We start from the raw sequence: 26,358 nt of genomic DNA, 5'->3' as shown, positions 1-26,358 counted from the left end.
TGAACCTGGACTACTCACTAAAAAGTACACGAGCCGAATCCTCATTTGTCCAATTGCAGTGTTTCTGTGCCCAAATTCTTCGGGCTCTTTTGTGGTTTGTAGTAACTGGAATGCAAACCATTGGTCTTCGAGCATATAAACCTATGGCATTAAGATGATTTCGTACTGTCTGTGTCGATACCAGCCTCTCTATTGTTGTGGCAAGTTTGCTTCGAAATTGTGTTGCATTAAATGTTAAATACCGATTGTCTCTTGGAGTTGTTGATGATGGGTGACGTTGACAGAAGGCAATTTCAAAGTCACGAAATTATGCTTTCAGATACACAACACACTTGAGCGACAACTTGCTATGTTTGTCCAGCTTCTAATCAACCAATGGCTCTCTAAGCCATGAATTCCAGGATATCATGTTGCTCTGCCATTTTTAACAAAATAATGGGTGGTAGGTGACACAAGTCTACAATTCAAGTGATAATTATGCTCTATGGAAGTGAGTGCAACAAGCCACGCTTTTATACCACCGTATGCTAATACAGCTAAGACATATTTTGACTAATCTTAACATGATTTTGTATGCAGTTGTGTGTTCTACACTGTTGCATATTAAGAATATTTTAAAATAAATGTATTACATTTGTAAATTATTTGTATAACTTTATAATTTGCAAGAAAACCAAAATATCTCTTAATTGTTTTGAGCAGTGTACCTGTTTCGAATTAGTGCTACCAGCTTCAAAGAACACATAAAACCATACCTTTTACTTGCAGTCATCAAAATCTCATGAAGTTAAAAAATTGAAAGAAAACAAAGTACTCTATTTGTAATTGGGGCTACTTAATATCTTGACTGGTTAGTTCGAATTAGAAAGTAACAACCATATGCCTTGTATAGAACTCACGCACACACAAAGGAATTCTGCAACTTTTAATTCACAGAAAATCTACTCTACAGCTGTTTTAGATGCAAGCAACAGAAAGAACTGAGCAAATTTATATAGTACCTTGATATTTTCAACACACCTTTCAGTCTGGCATAAGATGCTTACTTAGTAGATTATCACTGCATGATTACACCCTAAATCCTTTGTAACTGGATAATCACATCTTTAAAAAGGTACGTGTAGCATGACTATAAACAACAAATTACATGATACTGAAAATAACAGTACATAGAAACAAGCAAATCAAAGAAACTGGGAATATAAGGCACATACAATACATGGTTTACCAATTACAAATGGTTGTTGTGTGCTAGAAATTAACATACAGTAGACACCGCTTGTTGTGATTACTTTGGGATAGTCACTTTTCGATAACAATAACCGACTGATAACATTAAGCAAAGGATATAAAAAATATAAAAAAGGGGGTGCTTAAGGGTCAAAGCTGTATAACTGAGAGGAGACCTCCACATAGCCTTTAAAGGAATGCGGAGAACCGACCAGGGCTTCTGACCTAATGTCCAATCCTCACCTTCTCGTGGTGCACCCTGTTGGGTATCTACTTTGATACTGAACGAACGAGGATGGGCTGGCAATTTGGGATTTAGCCGACCAAATTGTATTCTTATTGGTTAAACCAAAATAAAAAATGATGGTACAACATGACAAAATTTCATGCCGGCTGGGGCGTCACCCGGTTAAACAAGGTCCCCGTTGTTTTCACCAGGGAACCAGGGCAAACAGCGGAAAGTCAGCTACTGGAACAAATCTGAAAACAAACCCCAACTCAACATAACCAGAGTTAAAGATCGGTACTATCAACATAAGAAGCCTGAATGGCAAAGAAATGGAGCTAGCTGAGGAATTAGATAAGTATCAGATCGACATAATAGGGGTGACTGAAACAAAAAAGACCAAAACTGGTGAGATCATTCTGAGCAATAAATACAAAATGTTATATTCAGGCAATGACAATCAAGGAAAAGAAGGAGTAGCCATAGTATTCAACACAAAATACGAGGCTAATCTTCTTGAATGGCAGTCAGTCTCAAGTAGAGTAATGTGGGCAAATATGAGAATGGGGAACTGGACAATGAGACTTATTTGTGCCTATGGTCCCACAGAAGGTTCTATTAAGGTAGAAGTAGAGGAATTTTTTGACGCTTTAGAAAAAGCAACTGACACAATGAAAAAGAAAAAGTTGGTCCTTGTTGGGGATCTAAATAGCAGAGTAGGAAATGATTGTGAGACATACAAAAATATTTTGGAAAAATTTGGAGAAAAGAGCAAAGCTAATAATAATGGCAAATATCTGTTGGATTTCTGCTCAGGACAGGGACTGGTTATTACTAACACCATGTTCCAACATAAAAATGTGCACAAATTCACATGGAGAGAAGAGGCTAGGAATAAGAAAAGTCTCACTGACTATGTTATTGTTGATTGTGATGTTTTCTCCCTGGTGCAGGACACCAGAGTGTACAGAGGATTTGAAATTGGAAGTGATCAGTATTTAGTCTTGAGCAGGATAAAATTGAATTTCATATTGAAAAGAATAACATGTAAGAAAGTTTTAAAGTGAATAAAAGTTGAGCAGCTCTCAGATGTGAACTGTAGACTAAAATACAGGAATATTATTGAAAAGAAAATGAAAGAGTTTGAGAACAGGAATCAAACCTTGGAGATTCAGTGGCAAACTTTGAAGAAAACATTGATTGATTCTGCCAGAGAGGCATGTGGTGAGGTTGTCTGCAAGGATAAAAAAATCAGACCTCCCTGGTGGACACAGGAAGTTAAAGAGGCAGTGAAGGAAAAGAAGAAAGCATATCAAAAGTTCCTGGCAAATAAGTCAGCATTTACTCTTACAGAATACAGAGACAAATGTAAGAAAGCTAAACAGTGTGTAAAACTAGCTAAACAAAAGTCATGGGAACTTTAGCAAGAATATAGAAAATAAATATCAAGAAGGTGGCAAAAAATTCTGGAGGTTGTTGAAGAAGCTTAGGAATGGAGGAAAGAGTGCTGTAAAAGGAGTTAGAGATGATAAAGGTGACATGAAAACAGGAGAAAATGATAGCCTTGAAGTATGGAGTAATTACTTTGAAAAACGTCTAAATGAAACAAACAGTGATGACAGCACAGTGATAAAAAAACACTGACCAGGCATGCAGTCAGGAATACATATCCATACTTGAAGTAGAAAAAGCCATCAAAGGCTTAAAATGTGGAAAGGCAGCAGGAGTAAATGATATTCAACCAGAAATGCTGAAGTATGGTGGTATAAGAGTCTTACAGTGGCTGCACTGCATAGTTCAGAAAGCCTGGACAGAGGGACGAATTCCCGATGATTGGAGTAGAGCTCTCATAGTACCCATATATAAAAAGGGAAATAAAACTGAATGTGAGAATTACAAAGGTATTTCCCTACTGAGTGTTCCTGGCAAGATCTATGCACGTATACTTGAGAAACGGTTGAGAAGAATTGTGGAAGAAAAGCTTGGTGAAGAACAAGCTGGATTCAGGCCAAATAGAGGCTGTCAGGATCAGATCTTCACTTTACGACAAACAGTCGAGAAAGCATGGGAATACAACAAAGATCTGTATTTAAGTTTTGTTGATTTGGAAAAGTCATATGACAAGGTGCCAAGAGAGAAGCTATTCAATATATGCTGCAGTTATATGGTGTCAATGGGGCATTATATCAAGCAATACTTAGTCTTTATTTGAGTTGTAAGTCAGCAGTTAGAATTGAAGGAAGTACAGGAAGATGGTTTAATGTTAAATTTGGTGTGAGACAAGGATGTACATTATCCCCTCTGTTATTCATTATCTATATGGATCACATTATGATGGAATGTGGTATTAAACCTGATATCAAAATTGGAGATGTTAATGTCAGCTCTTTGCTTTATGCAGATGATGTTATACTTCTAAATAAATCCGCTACAAGTCTGCAAGATTCTCTAACTAAATTGAATAGCTGTTGTAATAGATATGGTATGAAGGTCAGCAATAAAAAGACAAAGACAATGAAAATAGGCAGAATCATTGAAAATGTCAACTGTGTTGTGAATGGAGAACCTGTGGAACAAGTAAAATATTTCAGCTACTTACGCATGATTTTTACTGAAGATGGTAAATTAAATATAAAAATAGACAACAGAATCAGCAAAGCTGGTATGGTGCGAAGTCAATTGAATAAATTCATATGGAATAAGAAAGAAATTAGTCGGAACACTAAATTAGCTGTATACAAGACTGTGTTCAAACCAGTTTTAACTTATGGATCTGAGAGCTGGGTCAGAAGTAAAACACTTGACCAAAGACTAGAGACCGCAGATATGAGAGTCCTGAGAAAGATTAGAGGCGTGAAGAGATGGCATCAATGGCAATATCATATTAAAAACAAGGATATTAGGAAAGAACTTGACATTGCCAGCATCCAGGAATGCATTAGCAGAGCTAATCTCAGGTGGTATGGTCACTTAAATAGAATGGGAGAGGAAAGATTAGCAAAACAAGTGTTCTCTGCCAGGTTGGCAGGAAAACGACCCAGAGGAAGACCAAGATATAGGTGGATTGATACGGTACAAAGTGCCTTAGACGATAGAAATATAAGATCTGATAATGTTGGATTCTTGACAAGTAACAGACTGATTTGGAGGAAAATTGTAGATAGGAAGTTAGTAATGATGTAATTTTTTCATGTATTACTGTCATATCCTGTACGCCCCTTGAGGGTACATAGCAGGAATTTGATGATGATGATGAGGATATAAAAAATCGCGTCATTTATTTCAATTTATTGTTATGAACATTATTTAATTTGTTATAAACAACTTTTTAATAATCTACAACATACAATTTATTTTAAAAACTTATCTAGTATTGTCTGTTGTATGTTTGAATACAGTAGTTCATGAATAAATTGCTCATACTCATAATGCCTTTCAAAGTTTGTCGCTCTATGTTGCACACACACTGCAACGAAATATTCCTAGAGCTTCTTGCATTTGGGAATTGGTTGGAGGAGCTTCTAAAATTTGTTATTCTATGCTTTTATTAGGTTCGCTTTCTTCTATTAGTTTAAAGTTCTCATCGGAAACAGCTTAACATATTTCTGACACTGTCACTGTAGCCACCACTTCAACGTTGTTATCAATAGCGGACCAATTTTCAAATTCCTCTTTTGACATACCGTCTGGGGTTTTATCAAAAATTTTATTTGTAAGATATTCAAAATTCTTCAGAAGAAAGAGTTTTAGAGTTTGTTTTAAAAAATACAACATGGGAATTTTCCCAGAAATAAAAAAATCCACCTTTTTGGAAGAAGTCTCTAATAGTCTTCTCTGAGACTTGCTTTCATGACATTGCTACCAAATGCAATGCATCAAGAAGGGAAATCTTTTTTACAATTGCATCAGATTGGTCTTTTATATAATCAAGTTCAGCTATAATTCTCCGTGAACTTCCCTTCGATAATAAGCTTTAAAAGCTCGTATGACACCCTGGTCACATGGTTGAATTAACGATGTAGTGTTCGAAGGCAAGAAAATTACTTTGATGTTCTTTAATTTAAGATCCCACTTAACTAACCAATTGTTGAGAATGTCATTAGTCATCCAAGCATTTGCACTAGAACAGTAGTCAACAGGTAAACTTTTGACACCTTTTAAACACTGACGATTTTTACTTTTTCCAATCACCAGGAGCTCTCGTTTCTCGCCTTTCATATTAGCACAACAAAGAACTGTCACTCACTCTTTTGAAGATTTAAATCCTTAAATTTTAAATTTTAAACTTTAAATTTAGATTTTAAATTTAAATCAGAAATAGAGTCCTGTTTCGTCTGCACTGTAAATATCCTCGGAAGAATATTCAACAATAATTGTTGGCCATTCGGTCTTAATCCACGCATGAGCTGATAAAAAATCAGCACTTTTTACTTCACCATGAATTCGCTTGTACACAATATTCTCTCACTTTTTCCACCTGTTAAACCATCCATCAGTTGATTTTCTTTACCCATTGTATTTGCAAGTTCTGCTTTTTGACGCATCAAAGGCCCATTAATCGAAGCATTTTTTCACGAACATTAGTAAACAAAATTTTTAATGCTGATTCGACTTGAGTATCCTTACCAGATCGGACTCTCTTCCGATCCATGTTCTCATTAGTAAGAGCTGAAGTTTGAATGGTTGATGTTTTTTAAGATCTTACAAAAGAGTTGTTGTGAAATTTTTAAATGTACAGCCACAACTACACTGACTCATTTTGGGCAACTTATCATAGCATTCAAAATTCTTTGCTTTTCTTGAAAAGATAAAATTTTATGTTTTTTACTTGCTTCTGTCATAATGCCAAGAACTGTTTTAATGAGCACTTAAAGTCAAATTCACTTACTGAAAGAGAGCACAAAAATAAACTAAAAAAAATCACAATTAGACTGTACTTATACACCCCCCCCTCCCCACATTTCCTGGAAGATTTAAGATTTATGGAAGATTAAGATTACCACCTGCATTTACTTGGGGATTAAAGAAATATTAGCAAGAAAGTCAGATTTGGAGAAATGTTCTTTGTCAAATTTTCTCCTGATTAACCTTCATTATTTTTTTAGAATTCTGAGAAGCAAAAGGTTAAACATTCAAGGATTTTGATAACAATAACCGGAACTTTGATTATAATAGATGGATTATTTTCAATTCATTTTAAATGGTATGTTTTGGGACCGACTGATTTTGATAAGAATAGCTGATTGATAATATTATCCGCGATCACAATTAGTGGATTCTACTGTATTAATAAATAATATTAAAACTATCTTTGATGGTTACATAACATGAGAATCTTCTTCCAAAACAAAACTTTTGGAAGAGACAATTGTTCCGATTCAAATTTAGCTGATGTAAAAGGGCTTTGCAACTTTCTTTCAAAAGGCATTCATTTTTTTAAAATTGCTTCTATGGAGAAGACAATTCATCCCACCAGATACTGTGTTTTAGTGTCAATACTATGTTGTGCCAGACCAGACTTTTGAGGTTTCATGAAGTCAATATAATATTGATGTTCATTAATTCTTTTTTCCACAGAACAGCCATTCTGCCCATAATATGTCATATTACATTCACAGAGTATCTGGTAAATGCCAGCTAATGATAGACGTGACAGTTTGTCTTTTGTAGATGGTAACAGATGAGAAACTTTGTTGGTAGGAAAAATATGTGGGAATAAGGTGACACTTCAAAATTCTACCAATAGGTTTGGAGATATCAGAAATATAAGAGATTGGAATCCTGCGGTCTGTTGAAGAATCCGGAGGTGTTGGAACACAGGAGTCAATTATCTGCTGGATTTGATGAGGGTTGTAACCATTAAATTCCATTAAGGTTTTGATAGTGAGAAGTTCTTGTTGTAAGCTCGAGGGAGAGGAGCACACATTATATGCTCTATTAAAGACTTGATAACACCAACGTTTTGAGAGGTGAGATGAGCAGACTTTTGACGAATGTATCTGCCAGTAAAGGTAGGTTTTCGATAAACACTGGCTGATAAATAGCTGAGGCTGTGTGTATAAGAAGGATGTCCAAGAACTACTAGCCTTTTCTTTTTCATGGTGAATTGAATGCATGGATTAAAAGCTATTGATCTTTTGTAGGAAAGTGGTAAGTTCATTTTCAGAATGAGACCAAACAGCAAAAAACATCATCCACATAACAAAAGTAATGAAAGGGGTTGAGGATGAATGGATGAGAACAAGATATCTTCCAGATGGTTCAAAAAACCTCCAACAAACTATTTTTTTGAACCTTCTGGAAATGGTATTAATTTCATCAGGAGAAAACTTCTTCTTGCCATTTCAATTAACTTTTATTTCCATTTCTGGGTAGCATTCTTCATTTAATCAGCATGCGAGATATTTAAATTTTGAAGCTTTGTTTCCCATTTAAAGAAAGTCCTGAATTAAGAACTGGTTTCTTGCTTATGACCATGAATTTAGTTTGGGTGATATTTATTTTTAATCCTATTTTTTTCACTCTCTTCGTTCACTAGTTTGAGAAGAATTTGAAGATCCTGAATATTGTCAGCCAGAAGAGCTGTGTCATCAGCATATCAGATGGTACTGTTGATTTCACCATTTACATTAATCCCTTCCTCTTTTCCTTTTAAGATTTTCTGAAATATGGCTTCTGAGTATATGTTAAAAAAAGGAGGGGCAACAGCATGCATCCTTGCCTTACTCCAATTTTGATGTTAATGGAGTTTGTAATAATGTCACCAACTTGAACAGATGCCTTTTGTTTCAATATAAGTTTTTAGTATGCTAGACTTTTTCAAATGCTTTCTCAAAATTGATGAAGCAACTGAATACTTCCTTGTTTTGGTCACTACATTTTTGGAATAAGATTTGAGAACAGAAAAGAACCTCTCTCTCATTCCCAAACTGCTTCTAATGCTGAACTGGATATTACTGATGGTGTCTTCACGTTTTCTGTATGTTTTTTGAATATACAGAAAATGTCTACTATCCCATGCCAAAGGTTATCAAAACATGAAATCTCCTTTATGTGATTTTGCTTTGGCTCAAGACTCCTTGACTCATTTTACTGCTCTCCTAATTCAGCTATACAAGGTGAGGCTTAAACAGTTAATATAAAACAATTAATAAATATACCATGCTAATTTTAGGTTTAACTTCCAACACTCTCCCATGACTGATGCACTTGTTTGCACATTCGGACAATTTGCTGATGCCATTCAGAAATGCCTTTTTCAAAATGCTGTAAAGCTCTCTTGTAACTGCACTATGAATCTCATTGAGTGTTTACTGGAGAGTATGGCAGTGACTTTCCTGCTTGTCAAACAATTCTTCCTAACCACAGTGATGTGAGAAGATGCACTGTCATGAAGCAGAAAAGAATCTAATTGGTATAATACTGCTTTCACTCAATTCATTCTTTGTAATAGGCAATGTAAAATGTCTTTATTACAAAATTCTGCATTGACCTTTTGACCATTAGGGATAAACTCATGATGAATAATTCCTTCCATGTTGAAAAAGAAAATGAGCATCGGTTTCACTCGATTTCTAAAATTGCAGCTTCTTGGATTTTGGAATATTTTTTCCCACCCACTCAGCTACTTTGTTGCTGCAAAACAACATATTTACCACCAGTAACAATTCTGTTCCAAAAAATGTTCATCATCTTCTGCCATTCTTATCATTATTCTGCTCCTAAAAAAACTTTCCTCACAAAACGCACGTTAACTCAACAATTGCTGAACACAGGCTACTGATGGTCACTTGACAGTTGATGGTTCATTACAAATATTTCAAGTGTTGGCCAACAGATGGAACACACAATACACTTTTGGTAATAGTAGTCTCAAAACTCTTGGGGAGCAACTTGTACTGACCTTTTTGATTACTAATTTTTGAAACTATCACATACAGTCTAATTACCTAAACTGTGAGATGATCTTCCTTTAAGATTTCAACATCCATAATTTTAAACTAGCTCCCCTTCTCTAACTTCATAGATTAAGAGAAAGTGAATGGCTTGATGTCAGTAATGATCTATTCACAAATCACTCACCTATCCACCAGAATCACACATAATCCTCATCATTATCCCAACTCTCTGGACCGTTTGTTAACCAGCTTTCCCATCTTCCTCTCACTCTCAGCATGACACTACTAGTGTCGTGAGTTAATGTAGTGGTATTTTTGATCTGTGCTAAGAAAAGTGTTTTTAAATAGTATATAATATGGCTTTTTATCATATAATTGTGTTTCGTTTTTTTATGGAGGATACAAGTGTCCTTCAGTAGTGTCTGTTGTTGGAATTTTGTTTGTGTTTTTGCTACTTGTTTGTTCCTACTGCTTTTGCTTTCTAAAAATGGCATCTATAAAGAAGAGCACGTGTGGTATGGAAAGATTTAGTGCAAAGACTGCATTATGGCCTCCAATTTTTCCCGTGGATGCTTGTGAGAATTGCTTCATGTATGCACTGAAATATGTGGACTCTAACAGTGAATGAAAAGAGGAAAGCATTAAGTATGGGAAAAGTGTATTGACAGGTTAGAGCATTTCAAAATGGAAACTAGCATGGGGAATTTTGTTGAAGAACTTAGACAAGAGTTTATGAAAATTCAAAGTGAAATTAAGCATCTGGAAGATGAGATTAAATGGGTAAAGAAGAGACTGGTAGATGTGAATGAGATGGAGGAAGTTAGTATTAGGGAAAAAAAAAGTCAAAGGATAACCATATATCATTATATGAGAACTGTTATTAGAGGTGTGAAGACTAATAAAGTACACAAAACATGCTTTCCTGGGAGAACATGGAAACAAATTACTGATGCTTTGCAGAGAAAGAAATAGCAGGCATCAGAATTAGTGGCAGTTGCAAACACAAATGACTTACTTGATGAAAAAAGGAATGTTGATAGAGACATGAACTTGTTGCAGAAGGTAAAGGAATAATAATGCTGTTGGAAAAATCATCAATGCATTGTCCAGATATGACAACAGTGAATTGAGAAGTAGAGATAATGAATAGCAAGATGGCAGAGTTGTGCGAGGCAAAGGGGGGGGGTGCAAGTTTGTGAATCTGTGGAATGAATTTGAAGGAAAGCTGAAATGGTTTCAAGTTCACAGACTGCATTTGAATGGGTTTGATATTGGACATTTAAATAGGTTATTGTTGGCTGAGAAAACACAAAATCAAGAAAATGTATCTAACACTCAAAGGGTACTTGTGAAGGAGGATAGCATAGCCAAATAGGTTGTACAAAGGAGGAAGAGGTTGAAGATGTGTAAAAGTGCAATCTAGGAAGGCAACAAACATGGTAAAGAAAGAAAGAAAAGGTGCAGTATGAGAGGAAACTGGCTGGTCAGGCCAAGGTTAATTCAAGAGAATTCTTCTACTATATATATATATATATATATATATACATATACACACACACACACATGGTAAGCAAGAAGAAAAATAATTATGGTGGATAGTCATGGCAGCAGAGCGACCATTATAAGGGATATATAGCAGAATCATTGAAAGAGTACTTTATCAGTGTATATCATACTATGTCATAATAATGCCATGCAATATTTAGAACAGAAAGACAAGTATTAGGAGAATTAAAAGTGAAGGAATAACAAGTGCATTAGGTGTTGATTGGGTTAGATGTTAATAAGATTTTGAGAATGGATGACATATTACTACATATTTTTAAGGAACTTATACAATATATTTAAGGAAGCCACAATAGTACTAATAACCAGCGGAAACCTCAACAGAAATCATGGTATAATTCTCAACAGTTCGTGGAAAAACTTGATCCTCTCTCTCAATCAATCTGAACTACAGCTAGCCAGTAATCACATTACAAGTCTACAACAAACACGCATGCGTGATAATGAATAAGAACAATAAGCCATCTTTGTCACGCGAAACGTGTAACCATAGATACTAGTTTGGTTTACAACGTTTTTTATGTTCCTTTTAATTTGCATTTACTTTCATATCTCCGTAATGCCTTGAAAAAGCCAGACAGTTTACTGGCGAAACTGGTAGGTTTTAATAAATGTTTATTGTAAAATACTGGTCTGTATTAATAAAATTGTATTTCTATTATAAAAACGACCAAAAATGTATACTTTAAACTTATACAACAGTTAGCTATAACCTTGACCTGGTTATTTTATGAAAGTCTTGCAGTGGGTAAGCTTCCAAAGGAATGAAAAGAGGGCAAAACAGTTCCACTCCATACACAAAGTTCTAGGAAGAAAGCTTCCAATTACAGACTAGAATGTATAACTGCAGTTGATGGAAATAGCATTCTTTATGATGATCAGCATGGATTTATAAAAGATAGGTCTTGTTTTAGCAATTTACTTGCATTTTATGATAAAGTGATAAGTGCATTAGATAAGGGAGAATCATATACAGTAAACCCTCGATTTAACGGACAAATTTTCCGGTCCGTATGACACATGTGAAAATTAACACCCTGTTAATTTTAAAATGCTTTTAACCAAGATTTGCTTATAACAAAATTAACAGGTTATTTTTTGTTTATTAATTTCCTGTTATTTTTTAACAAATTTTGGCAAATAGGCCATCATATGTTGGAGTAATTTAGCCGACATAAATGAGTCACTGCTCATAAAACATGTTCGGCGAATGATTAGGACGTGATCACACCTCGATTTAATGGACAAAACGTGAAAATTAACACCCTGTTAATTTTAAAATACTTTTAATAAAATTAACAGGTTATTTTTTGTTATTAATTTCCTCTTATTTTTAATAAATTTTGGCAAATAGGCCATCATATGTTGGAAAAACACTGTAGTAATTTAGACGACATAAATGAGTCACTGCTCATAAAATATGTTCGGCGAATGATTAAGACGTGATCACACCAATCGCACTGTAATTGGTTCTTTTGTCGCATGGCATGACTTTCTGCGTCAGTTTTATACACATTTTCGTAATTTTAGGGAGTTAATTATAAAAAAACAGAAGAATTCAAAAGTTCAAAAAAAAAAACTTGATAGTTTTTTCAAAGCAGGATTACCTAAACTAAGCACCTCAACATTGAATATTAACTTCACATTAACTTATTATTATTATTTAACACCTCCAGGGACTCCAAAGACTCATCGAGGGAAGGCACCTGCTCTACAACTCTGTGTCCACCAACTGACCGCAACTACACTAATGTCATCTACCGTCACCCACTACCTGTTTTTGAAGCAAAAAGAATATTGCTAATTAACCTGCAATTTTCTACAGTAAATTGCAAAGCATGTCCATTTATGGAGAATCCATTTTTCACGATTCACATGCAGATAGAAGCATCACTCAATATTAGCTAAATGTAAGTGCTCTTACAGTCAGGTCCTCAATGGCTATTGTTTATAAATGCACTTTCTCCTAATCATTTTAAACTGTCCAAATTTCCATGAATGTCAGCCCAAAGTGCCACCGGAGAAAACAAGATGACACCAAATTAATCGAAGCCGCCTCTGAACTCCACATTGTCGGCCATAACAGTGAAGCCATTTTCCCTAAGTGTATCCAAGTGTGTACAAAACAATTTTTAAATTGTTTATTAATTAAATTATTATATTATTGGTTATTACAGTGCTAATATTGATAAAATTGCAGTATAATGTTACAGATATTTTTATTTTAAAAAATTTGCGATTTAATGGACATCCCTTAACCCCTATTAGTCCATTAAATCGAGGGTTTACTGTACAGCGATATTCTTAGACTTTACAAAAAGCATTTGATAGATTACCCATAAGTAAACATGCAAGCAGCAGAGGATGGGAATAGGTAGTATATTGGTTAGACAAATCAGAGATTAGCTCTCTGAACAATACCAGCAGGTTGTGTATGATGGAGCAGTGTCTCAAAAAAAGAAGGGTAACCAGTGGCATGCCCCAGGGTTTTGTTCTTGGGTCCCTATTGTTTAACTTGTTTGCAAATGATATATCATGTGGACTGACCGGGGGATCTTCAGTTGTTTGCTGATTTGTGGAATGCTGGCTATGGAGAGAGAGGTTGAAGAAATATGGATTGCAGAGATGTATATAGGAGGAAACGGGGTGGTGTGATACTTTTAAAGTTAGAGAATTTTAAGTAGCACTGCTCATGTTAATTCCCTTCATAAAGGTTTCAACACACTGTTGACTTAGAGTGTGTTGAAACCTTTATGTTGAAAAGGAGCAGGATTGTATCAATATTAATAAGTGCATGGTGTTGCATTTTGGAGTGCAGAAATGCAAGGCTGTGTAAAATATTGATGGTACTATACTGCAAGGAGCGTATGGGATTCAAGATTTAGGAGCAATAGCTGACAGCAGACTGAAATTTAATGAGCATATTGCAAGTGTCTCAAAGACCACACATCATAGCTATGATAAGAAATACGCTAACACGTAGGGTCAAAGAGGTGGTTATGCCACTGCATAAAGACTGATCAGACCACACTTGGACTATTGTGCCAAGATTTGGCCACCTGGTTTTCAATGGGATGTGGAAACACTGGAGAGTGAGTAAAACAATGACAAGACTGTGGAATGCTGGCTATAGAGAGAGAGAGAGAGAGACGTTAAAGAAATATGGACTGCAAAGCTTGGTATATAGGAGGAAAAGGTGTGATATGATACTTTTAAAGTTAGTGAGGGATTATAAAAAGAGTAGAAGGCAAAGGGAAAAGAACTGGAGGCCATCCCTAGAAATTATGTAAGAGTGTGATGAAAAAGGGCATGAGGAGTGGATTTTTTACATGGAGCATTGTGAATAAATGGAACATATCACTAGAATATGTTGTTGATGCAGAGAACGTTAAGGATTTTAAGATTCAGTATAATAAATATGTTGTCCGTTGAATGAACCTCCCACGACAAGTCAGCCAACTCCATGAAGGATGTAATAATAATAATATTGTATGGCACTACAACAGTACCAAGTGAGAGAACTTTGGGGATTTTATGCCTCTTTTCCATAGTCTCATTATAGCTTCTCCTCTTCTGATCTAATAAACAATATTCTTGGTTTGATGAATTCCTTCATTTTCCTCTCTACTCAAAAAACCCAGGACTATTATTCAAGCTTGGTTTTCCAACAAATGTACCAAAGCATTCCAAGCAAAAAATGCAGTGTACATTCAATGGCTCAAGTTAAAAACTCCTGCTTCTCACAAAGCTATACTACAACAACCAAACTCAACAAGGCCGGTCTGGTTGGCCGAGTGGTTAGCGTATCTACTCTCCAGCCAAAAGGCTGTGGGTTCGATTCCTGCCATGGGCATGGATGTTTGTGTTGTATATGAAAATACTAGTGGTGGTAGTGGGTGGAGGCAGAGAGCTGTAGAGTAGGTGAATTCTCTCGATGATTCTTTGGACTCCTTGGATGTGTCACGTAATAAAAACAAACCTAAAGCAGACTTTATAAGAGCCAAATGCAGTCAACTTGCCTCCCTGCTCAACTATCTGGTCCTATGTCATGACTGTTGGGCATGACTTATGACTACAGTTACCATCAGGATGAGAGAGAAACAATAGTAGCATCTGAAGATAAGACATCAGTTTCTCCCCCCAGTGCTTGCTTAGATTACCAGTTGAGTTGGATAACATATCTGCTCTCTAACCAACAGGCTACAGGTTAAAATTCCACTGTGGGCACAATGTTTGTAAAACCTAACCTGGACAAATTGTACAGTTCTTTGAGTTTATAAAACTTGTCTTTTAAGTCTTCTCTTATCTTTAACCATAAGAGGAGCAGAAAAATACTCAATAACTTTGATATTAATAAGTCCTCTAGCCCAGATAATATCCCTCCACATAGGAGCTTATGCTCCAGAATTAACAAATTCTGGCATCTACCCAACTACACAAAAGCAAGCTCCCAACTTCCTAAAAACTTTGTATAAATGAAAAAATAAAATAAAATAAGTCAGCCATCAACCTATCATTGCAGTGCCCTCAACTCAATATTATTGAAAGTGATGGAAAAAGTCATCAACAACCAACTTCTTCACTTATTGGTAATTGATGGGTCTCTAATCAAATCCCATTCTTCCTTACAAAATCTCTTAGTGCTCAGATGACTCATGATTTAAGATCTTTTATGACTGGTGCTTTAAACACCAATCTTCCTGTCATTCTCATGTAAGGTGAAGATAATCTAGTAATCTTAAAGCTATCAAAATACCATCCTGCTTAATCTCCAGTAAGAAAGACTATGCTTCATTCTTCCCGATAACATTTTGTTTGCCAACCATAGATTATGTTTATCTTCTCTTCTTGATTTTGCTTTCGGATGTATGCTATCCTGGCATAAATACATTACATCCATAGTCTCTTCATCCTCCAAAAAGGTTGGTACTCTTTTTCATTCAAAACAGTATTTCTCTCTTGCTCAACTCTTAACATTTCAGTCAACAACCAGTCAACACACGAATACTGTTCTTACATTGGGTGTGATACATCAAAAACTTCTATCAGAATGCCTTAAAATTTCCAGAAGATGGTTATTTACTTTATAAATGACCGCTCTCTCTCTGACTCAATCCAACTGCTTTCTCGTACAATTTTTGAATTGTCTTTTCTTAGGTATTGCCATGATTCTGTTCCACTGAAGCACCACTATCTTTCCTCCACCCATGAATGAACATGGGCAGCTGCTGATCAACATCCATGCAATTCAGATCCAAACTCTATGTACCAACTTCTCACCTCTTGATTATATCACATACCTCTGTCCTTTGGAATGCTTTGAAAAATCCAGATTCCTTTCTTTTTCTCTAATCACCTGCCCTGGCACTGTTTTATAGCTCAAGACCTCTTGTGTATGTGTAGAGTTGATATAAAAATAAAGCTCACTGAAACCATGGTCATAGAAGTTCCTTCGGTATGGCTCACTAAACTTTGCTTCCATCAATCTTCTACTTTCATCTCGAGTTTACAAATTTGTGAGCTAGTAACATCTATTCACAATCAAATTCAAATCCAATGAGCTTCTCTTTTGTTCCCTCAACCTGTTTTAGAGGAAGCCAGCCTCAGGGATAGTGTCCCTAGCAAATTGATACTTCCCAACACAGCTAGACTTGTCAATTACAATGTTCATAAGTTTTCTCCTATACTTCTAATGATGTATGCGGATGGAATTGGAAATAAAACTACTGAAATTCAAGTATTACAGATTCAATAGTTATTTATGCTTCTTCGGCATAATGAACCATTTATGTCTAATGCTGCCATCACTAGATTTCTCCATCAGTCTATCATAAGCTACATCTGGTGTAAGATTTTCATCTGGCTGTCTTTCATTACCATATCCATCCATCATCTTCATGGTCTTTCTGTAGATCTTTTCTTGTTAATGTTGTTTTTAAGTACTTGTTTTGATTAATTGGTCATCTGCTTTCCAAACATGACCAAACCACTCAATGTTCTTATTTCTTATAAATTAGGGGATGTTGGGTCTTTGAAACAAGTTTCATAGTTCCTCATTATGTCTTCGTCTGTTGTTATTTGCACTTAGCATTATTATTAAAAAAAAAAAAAAAGTTAAAAGAGAAATCAACCTATGGAAGAATTGAGAATTTAGAGTAGAAGAAACTACTGAATTCAGAATAACAGCCTAAATAGATCATATGTGCTTTATTATGAAAAATAAAAAAAAAAAAAGAAAGGGGGGAAAATTTGTTAACCAACCAACAAGTTTTATAGAAATCATCTATTATGTACATTCACAGTTACAACTTAACTTATTACCTGGGCAGGAAGATGAACAACAAAATCAATCCCAAGAGTAGATTTAACCCATTCTTTAAAGTAAGGCAGCACTCTATTATTTCCAATTGGATATCTGAAAATTTGTTTTTAAATATTAGATATTATTAAATGCTATTTTTTAAAAAAATATTTTTTTAAATATTAGTTTTTTTTCTTTAACCAAACTTTTATATATATATTAAAATGCAGAGATCAGTGCTAGGAGGATATGCCCACATATTATAAAAAAATATAACACCTGCTAGCACTTCCAACACAATGTCCAATGCTCACCTCTCTCGACAGAAAGACCTGTTAACAATTATCTGCTTAGTTACCAAACAAAAGTACTAACAATTTCACATTTAGCTAATGAAATTACATTCTGCATCAGAAGAAATATTATTCACTAGCAGTGCATCAAACTTCTCATTTGAAAATACTATTGGCTGGAGGGCAGCTGATAAAAAATATTTCTAATTGCTTTTAATCGGGGGGAATGAATAACAAAGGATGTATAAATAACAAAAATAAATAAAGAATGAAAAAAAAAAGTATAATATGGCTACTGGTAAGAGCACTGAAAAAGTCTAACATGCATAAAACAATGGGACAAGAGATAAATTAAGAGAACTCCATTCGTGCTACAATATACAGAAGTAACTCGTGTTACTGCAATTAAAGAGTGAAGAGATGTAGACATAAATAACAAGATATTCAAACAATTTTAAATGGATTAGTGTGGACAAATTTTGATATGTACAGAAATTATCAGAAATAAGGATCAACACTATGGCCCATTCTTGCTGTTTTAGCTCATGAAATTGTACACAATTCATAAACCAAAAGTCCATTTCATTTCTAACACATTATTCAAATCTTTAGCTCTTCTATCTTAAGACAGTTTGAACATCTCACAGATAGAGATTCACCATTTCACTTGTCCTACACACCTGGCTTACAAAGTTTGTAATGCCGAATGTTAATAGGGATTCCTTTTGATTATGATCCTTTCATTTGTGTGTCCAATGATTGATTTGTTAGTGTCTCTGAATGCATTCTATATGACCAAATCATTCTAACTGTTGTTCGATATTATCCAAAAGTGCATATAAATATCTATTAATTTCTTATCTTGTTCATTTGTTCTGAATTCTGTATAACGTGTTTTGTTTATTTTTCCACATACATTTCTAAAGCTAGCAATTTTCATGCAAAATATTTTATATCCATGTCTTGGCTCCATAGAAAATGAGAATAATGACAATCATAGAACTTTATTCTGAAATGGCTGGATAATTTAATACTTTTTTCATATTTTTGTGGTTTAGTCACCACTCTCCATCCTATCAAAATGCTGTTTAATTATTGCAGTATCACTAAAATTAGATGTGCTCAGCAAACTTTACCTAAAACTATTTGTTTATTCTATTACTTGTTTAAACTAGTTCCTTTTATATATCTTTACTGATTCGGATTTGTTGCTACTTACATATTTCTTCCAATTTTATTATCTGATATTGTAGATTAGGTTTAGATTCTGCAATTATGACAATGGCATCTGTGTATTTCACCAGTAATATATGAGTTTTCAATCTATTCATCTGTTGCATTATTAATAAATCTTCTATAAAGAGGTTAAAATGTAGAGGAGTGAGCAGTAACATCACTCCTCTTTTCACATTGATTATGTAATATTTCAGTATTGCTCTGGTGTTCTAATAATATCCAGTTAATATTCTAAATACTTCATAATTATTATATACAGGATTTGGACTGTGATTTTTCTTCACTAATAGTGCTAAATGCTTGTTTAAAATGAACAAAACAGCAATGAAGATCACTCATGCGTACTACAGGCAGGCTAAGGAATTTTATCATTTTCTTCCTATTATTTTTTGTGGTTTATGAATTTTTTTTATGTAATCTGGAAACCCTGCTCTAGACACCAAATTTGGAACTTTTATATACCATTTCAGGCTTCCAATAACCAGGGTGATGGTCCCACACCAGACAATGAAATTCAGTTAAAGGTAGTTGCAAACATCCATGCCTGCCAATGGCAAGATTGAAACCTGTGACTAGCTGGTTAGAAAGTGGGTATGCTAGCCACTCAGCCAACCAGACCAGCATTTTGCTTGTCTGGTTAGCTGAGTGGCTTTGCAGAATTTTAATAAAAATTTTATATAGGTGACAGTAGGATTCTTGGTTGATCTGCTACTGTTCTTGTGAACTAGAATTGTTCCAGATAGCCAGTCATTGAGGATAATAGAATAAAGATTCTTGTTAAATAGTTAACCTTCATTGTTGGTTTAATTCTCCATATTTAAATCAGTTTTGCTGTTTTATTAAACTTCATTTGATTAATTGCTAGATTTACTTCCGCCTCTGGTGCCTTCTTTTTTTTTGGTGGGGGGGAATCACAAAAAAGCTTGTTTTTCTCTCTCTCTCTCGGAACTCTTTCTGAAAAAAAAAAAAAAAGTTAAATATCTCTTATTTGTTTTGTCTCCTGATGGCACATAAAGCCAAGATCTTTCTTCCAGAAACCTCTGTCTTGTTCTCTTTCTTTTCTTTTTTAGTTGATAAAGCCACCAGTTCAGCTTCTCTCCAGCTCCCAAGCCATTTTCATCTTTCTGTCATTCTCTGCCAAGTTAATTTAGGTCCACCCCTTTTCCTTTCCAGAATCCATGTCAAAGCTACTTTTGGACTCTCTCTGCTGCCCATTTTCAGTACATGCCCAATCCATTTCCATCTTCATTTTTTTAATTTCACTAGTGATACTTTTTTTTGCTCAGTCAATTTATAAGTCATCATTTGTTATACGTTGAGGTCAAAATATTTTATATTTCCCGCAGACATTTTGTTTGAAAACTATTTCATTTAACTTCTTGTTTTTTGGTCAGTTTCTACATTTGATCCATATAAAAATCCAGCCTTAGCATTACTATTGAAGATATTTATTCTGGTTTTATTATGGTAACTGAATGATTTCTGTATATTATTTATATTGTTTAATTTTCTGAAAGCATTATGTTTCTGTCAATCTCTGTATTATATCCCTGTCAGTTCCATCTTCAGTATCTACATTTGCTACCAAGTATGTAAAATTCTTAACTACTTCTACTGCACAGTGATTGATTTTAACTTCTTTGTGGCATTTGCTTTAAGAACCTTTGTTTTAATCATACTTTTAAGATCAACCATTTCTGGTGTTTTATTTAATGCTTCTGATTTTGTTTGTACATCAGTATATGCTGATGATATAAAAACTATGTCATCTGCATAATCTCTGATCTCTGGAATATTGAATATGAAAAAAGGTTGAGACAATGCAATTTGCAGAGTCTAGTGGATACGAGGAAAGGGGTGATATGATAGACATACAAGTTGGTAAGGGGTTGTTATAGGATTAACAGTGAAGAGGTTTTTCATAAAATGGTGGGAGATTGGGAAAGAGCAAGAGGTCATCCCTGGAAGCAGTATAAGCAGGGTGTGAGAAGCAGGTTTTTTTGCATAGAGAGTTGTGAATGATTGGAATGCATTGTCTGAAGAATGTGGTGTCTGCAGAGAATTTGAATCTGTGAATAATCAAGATCTTCTAACTGTGACATAGGATTCCATTTAATTCCTATTCTTACACTTGTAACTTTTCTCATAATCCAATCAATAACTATGTTAAACAGTAAACCAGACATCATATAACCCTTTCTCACCCTAGTCCTCATCTCAAAGTATGTTTGAGATGAGGACTAGGCAATACAACGTTTACTTCCTGTTCTAAAACCAACTTGTTCATGCCTTAATATCTAATCCTATTTATCAATATTTTACAGAGAATATTTGCAGGTACTAATAAAAGACTAATCCCCCCTCCAATTTTCACCCCCACAGAGGTCTCCTTTCTTTGCAACTATAATTATCATTTCTTTCTACTCTTTGGTTATTTTTTCAGTCTCTAGCACATTGTTAAAGATCAGTTGCAATTTATCAGCAGCAGCAGAAGTTCCTTTAGTTGTCTTAAGCATTTCTATTGCTATATTATCACTGCCACATGCTTTTTCACTTTTCATCTTCTCTATTACATTCATTATTTCATTTTCAGATATACACTCTAGTGTAATATTTAAATCTCTACTTAAAAGTAGTTCTATACAAAACTTCTAATCATGTCAGTTATATTGTTTTCTAGATTTTAAATGTATGAAACAATATAACTTCTAATCAAGTCAGTTATGTTGTTTTCTTCATTTAAAATTTCATCAAAGTGTTTTTTCCACCTTATAACAATCTTATCCTCTTCAGTTAGCAAAAAATCATTTGATCTCTTATAGCACTTACTAGCCTCTTTTCTTGAGAGCATATTTTCCATACCACTTCAAATAGTTTTCTAGTATGTCCTAATGATACAACCTTCTTTGCTTCTTCCACTAAACTGTCCATATAATGCCTTTTATCTTCTCTTGCTGATCTTTTAAACTGTTTTCTATAATTGCTAATATGAATTTCTTTAATTCTTTGTAGATTTAGCATTTTCAAACATCATTTTAATTTTAGGCCTTTCTTCTAAGAGTTTCCAGGCTTGTCTGATAACCAATCTTTGTTCTTTTTTACCCCTTCTTAGCACCCAAACAGTCTCTTGTCACCTCAATATATACCATATACCACTTAAAATTTTTTCCACTGCTTTTCAATCATGTCTTCTTTTGGGTTTCTATTTTCTCATTTTCCAAAATGAAAGTGATTTTTTATCATGAAACAAAAATTTTCCATTATTTCATTCATTTTTAATCTATACATGTCATATCTTATCCTTTCCTTTTGATTTCATTTTTTTTTTTTTTTTTTTTTTTACTCCTATGCAGTTTAAGTTTAGCTGTCACTAAGTGATGATCAGATCCTACATCAGCTCCTTGCCTTACCTTAACATCTAACAGCAAACTCATAAAATTATTCTTGATTGTAATATGATCAATCTGAGTTTTGGTTTTGCCATGTAGTGATATCTAGGTCATTTTATGTATGTCTTTGTGTTTAAATAAACTTTCTCCTATCACAAGATTATTAATTTCACTAAAAGCCACCAAGATGCCATCATTTTCATTTCTATGACCATATGCTTCATCTACTGCTCTTTCATCTTATGGTCATACTTCGCATATACTTTTGTACATATTTCTGCTTTATGCTCCAGGCAATCAGCTTTGGCTTCCTTTCACAGTTTATATTGAAGCTTTTTTCCCTCCAAAATATCTCAGTTACAGAGGATTTATATGTAGGTAGTTATTTGCAGTACTGACTTTAGATTTATCAAGGTCAAATTCTGGAATAAGTTATTTATTTTATGCCTAAATTTAAATCTTAGGTGAGACTTAAAAGGATATTAACATTACTCACTGCAGTTTTCCATCATTTCCTTAATATACAATCAATACAGATTTTACTTTTCAGATGAAATTGTTAAGGGTGCTGAAATGCAATGGATGAGAAAAGCTGAAAAGAGAAGAATGGAGTAAATTTGGAGAGACCCTCATCCAGCCATGGATTGATCTGGTCAAAAATGTTTACAGTACAGAAGTCTGAGAAGTGTATATTTTTATAATCATCTGTGAAAAAAAAAAAAACATGGCATTTGAACAACCAGTTCATTTTCTTTACAGAAAACCAATACTTTTCCTCTCTTTCATTTCTCTTATCTATGATAAAATGGCCCATAAGATATATTCAGATGTAACATTCCACTTGAAATGCAAAATCTACTCATCATATGTGAGTAGCTGAATGCATTTGCCATTTTGATAACCAATATAGTTATCAAAATAATGAAAAGGTTGGCAGGAATGAGTTCCAAATGGAGGTAGACAACAGTAATTTTGTTAAATGTCTCATGTCTTGCTTTAGCAATCTGCTCATATTACATAATACTGATAGCATAGCAGGATAAGATACACTATGATACTCATGATATTTTTGGATTTTGCTAAGGCATATGACAGGATTTCACACTGGAGATTGTTATATAAACTTTAAGGAATGAATTTCAAAGTAAACTTGTGATATTGCTTAGAGAATAGCCAATACATTATCAGTAGCACTTATCAGGGTTCAATGTCTGGCCACTGTTGTCAAACACATATGTTATTAACACTGGGAAGAGTTTTGAGTGTGACATCCAATAATATGCTAATAGTGCTATGTTAGGTAGAGCACTAAAGAATACAGCTGATACAGAATCCCTACATGCATTTGAACAGTGATTAGATGGCAGAGATTGGGCATAAATCTGTGTGTTACCAAATGAAGATTTAGACATTGTGAGCAAAGGATATTACAGGAAAAGTATTATATGAATGAGAATTTAGTAGCCAATAAAGCTGGATACTTAAGGATTATTTTGTGCACCGTGGGTTTAAATTTAGAAGTGATTATCTCATGGAATAAGAGTACTGCTTGCTCTTGTATGAATAAGGAAGTTAACCTTCCACTTTACAAGACTGATTGTAAATATGCAAATTATTGAGCACAGATATGGTAACCTGGGTGTTCCTCAAAAGCCATGGTCTTCAAAGTGAAGAACAGACATAGAAGAGATATGATAAAACATGTATGTCAGTAAGAGGATCTTACAATATAGAAAAAAATTAGATTTTACAGCATATGGATGGTGGAGATAGAATTTTTGTTCATCCCTGGAAGCTGAATAGTGTATTGTTAAGAAATGTGTAGGTTGCAAGCGTGGTTGGCCAAGTGGTTAGTGTATCTGCTCTCTAACCAAGAGGTCATGAGTTTGAATCCTGTCATGGGCATGGATGTTTGTGATTGTCTTTAGGTGTGAGATGAACCTCATAGCCCAGCTAGAAACTACCACCCCGCTTATTGGAGGCCTGAAGTGGCTTGAAAAATTTCCATGTTTCATCTCTAGAACAAAGCTTCTAGACTATGTAAAAAATAAATAAAATTATATATATATCATCAACAACCATGGGTCCAATGCCTGTAGGTGTCTGCTACCATCTTGATATGATTCTTCCATTGCATTCTATTTTGTGCAAGATGACTCAGTTTGTGTATAGAGTTTCTGCACCATTTGACAATGTCATCGCTCCATTCTCTGTTTTTTTGGTCTTCCTCTTTTGTTCTTTCCTTCAATCATTCCAAAGAGCAACGTTTTTAATTTTCTCTCATCATTCATTCTACATATATGGCCAAATAGATGTAGTTTCCTTTTTTCTGGATCAGGTTTTCTTTTGGTTGCATTCGTCTGTAGATTTCCTCATTGTTCACTTTCTGTATCCAGCCTATTCTCGAGATCTTTCTATAGCACTTCCTCTCAAATGCCAATATCCTCCTTTCAGATTCTCTCAGGAGTACCCAGGCCTTGCATCCATAAAGCATGCTGCTGAAGATGCAGGTTTCTACAATGCACAATTTAGTTTGCATCTTTATAGCTCGGCTCTTCCATATTTTGTCCATGGCTTATAAAATAGTTGTTGCTCTGGCTATTCTAATTTTTATCTCTTTTTTGGGGTCCAAGTCATGCATCATGTGGCATCCAAGATATGTGAAGTGTTCCACATTTTCCAGTTGAAATATGTCTATCATAACTCTGTTCAGTAACTCCTGTTGTTCGAATATCATTGTTTTAGTTTTTTCAAAATTGACATTTAGTACATATCTTTTTCCTTCTGTGTATAGTGTTTGCAATGTCTGTTCCAGCCTTGCTGCATCTTCTTCAATCAGGATGATGTCATCTGCAAAGCAGAGGTAGTTTATTCTCATGCCTCCACCTTCTTCTTTAATCTTATCTAGTGTTCTTCCCAGATGTGTGATGAAGATGATTGGTCTTCCATATTTTGTGCAAGATGACTCAGTTTGTGTCATCTTGCACAAAATATTCGTTTCTCACTTCTGTATCTTCACCACCACTCTTATCTTTACCACTCCACCAGGGTACCAGACCTGCATACAGTAGTCCAGATATCACCTGATAAACCTGTATAATCATCCTAAAGTTACTGACCTCAATTTCCTGCAGTTCAGTTTCATCACTATAATACAAAGTTTACGATCTCTTCATTCCTGACATGTTTCACCATACAACTGGGAGGTCACATCCGATAAACTGTATTAGGTACTTGACTGAAGAACCTCATCTAAAAACACAAATTTAAAAGTTCGATGCACATATAAAAGGTAACAAGACGTATAGCATGAACAAAGGGATAAGAATAAAGGAGGAATATCTATTTACATTTTTCTTGAACAGCTGAAGGTTGTATTCTTTGGGGAGGCAGAGTGGAGAGGATGCTCCAAAGAACAAGTAGATGAAATGAAAGAGGAGACAGAGAAATTGGCTCAGTGAGTTTCACACTAGACTGTAAATGGTGTTGATTAGCAACTCTTGTTCTTATGTTGGAGAAAAGTAGAGGAATAATAGTGGCCAATTCACCAGAGCACTGTTCATAAACATATCTGCAGAACATGCTTGAGGAAGAACCTGAATGAGAGAGGGATTGAAGTGTGTTTGTGTGAGAGAGGGATGATTATCCCTCTCTCACAAATGCACTTCAATCTCTTTAGAGGATTTTGGTGCACCAGTTCATATATGTGAGGTGGTGCACCAAATCCTCTCTGAAATATTCTCTGGTGGGCAGATTTGTATAACATTATCAGCTGTAGAGGTGTGAAGTGGTGTCTTGTGCAAAAAAGTACACCAAGGCTTTTGGCAGCTGCAGAAGTTCATCATGTTGAAGGTTAAATGGAGTATTGACAACACTAAGAAAGGATGTTGAACGAATTTTAACAGTATAGATCCGAACACAGATTGATAAGAAATTAACAATTTATTGATTTAATTGCTAATATTTCGTTGGCATTCTATCCAGCATCTTCAGAGCACACAAACGAAGTTTGTTATGGGAGTGAGAAAACCACAATTTGGTGTAACAGTGGGACTAGTATAAGCAATTGTAGCGTGCGACACAAAGACTAAAGTCCTAATTAGGTGTCATCTGAGTTGAAAAAAAAAAAAAAAAATGAGAGAGAGAGAGAGAAAGCAAGTATTAATTTGGTCTTAGGATGACTGTCTCCCAAATCTTTGGGAGATTCATACAGCCATAC

The 26,358-nt window shown here is 34.7% G+C and overlaps 1 protein-coding gene across 1 annotated transcript in view; it reads right to left on the bottom strand.

The window, feature by feature from the left end:
- Positions 1 to 26,358, bottom strand: part of Agps (alkyldihydroxyacetonephosphate synthase) — a 608,793-nt gene that overhangs the window by 500,973 nt on the left and 81,462 nt on the right. Inside the window, exon 4 of the mRNA XM_090397415.1 lies at positions 17,242 to 17,335. Coding sequence (XP_090253541.1) covers positions 17,242 to 17,335 — 94 coding nt within the window. The remainder of the gene's footprint in view (positions 1 to 17,241; positions 17,336 to 26,358) is intronic.

Source organism: Typopeltis vanoorti, chromosome 9 (assembly GCF_054136105.1).
Source record: "Typopeltis vanoorti isolate ZY-2024b chromosome 9, IOZ_Tvanoo_1.0, whole genome shotgun sequence".
In the NCBI taxonomy this organism is placed as follows: domain Eukaryota; kingdom Metazoa; phylum Arthropoda; class Arachnida; order Uropygi; family Thelyphonidae; genus Typopeltis; species Typopeltis vanoorti.
The sequence above is the reverse complement of the archived record's forward strand: the minus strand, read 5'-3'. Positions and strand labels throughout refer to the sequence as shown.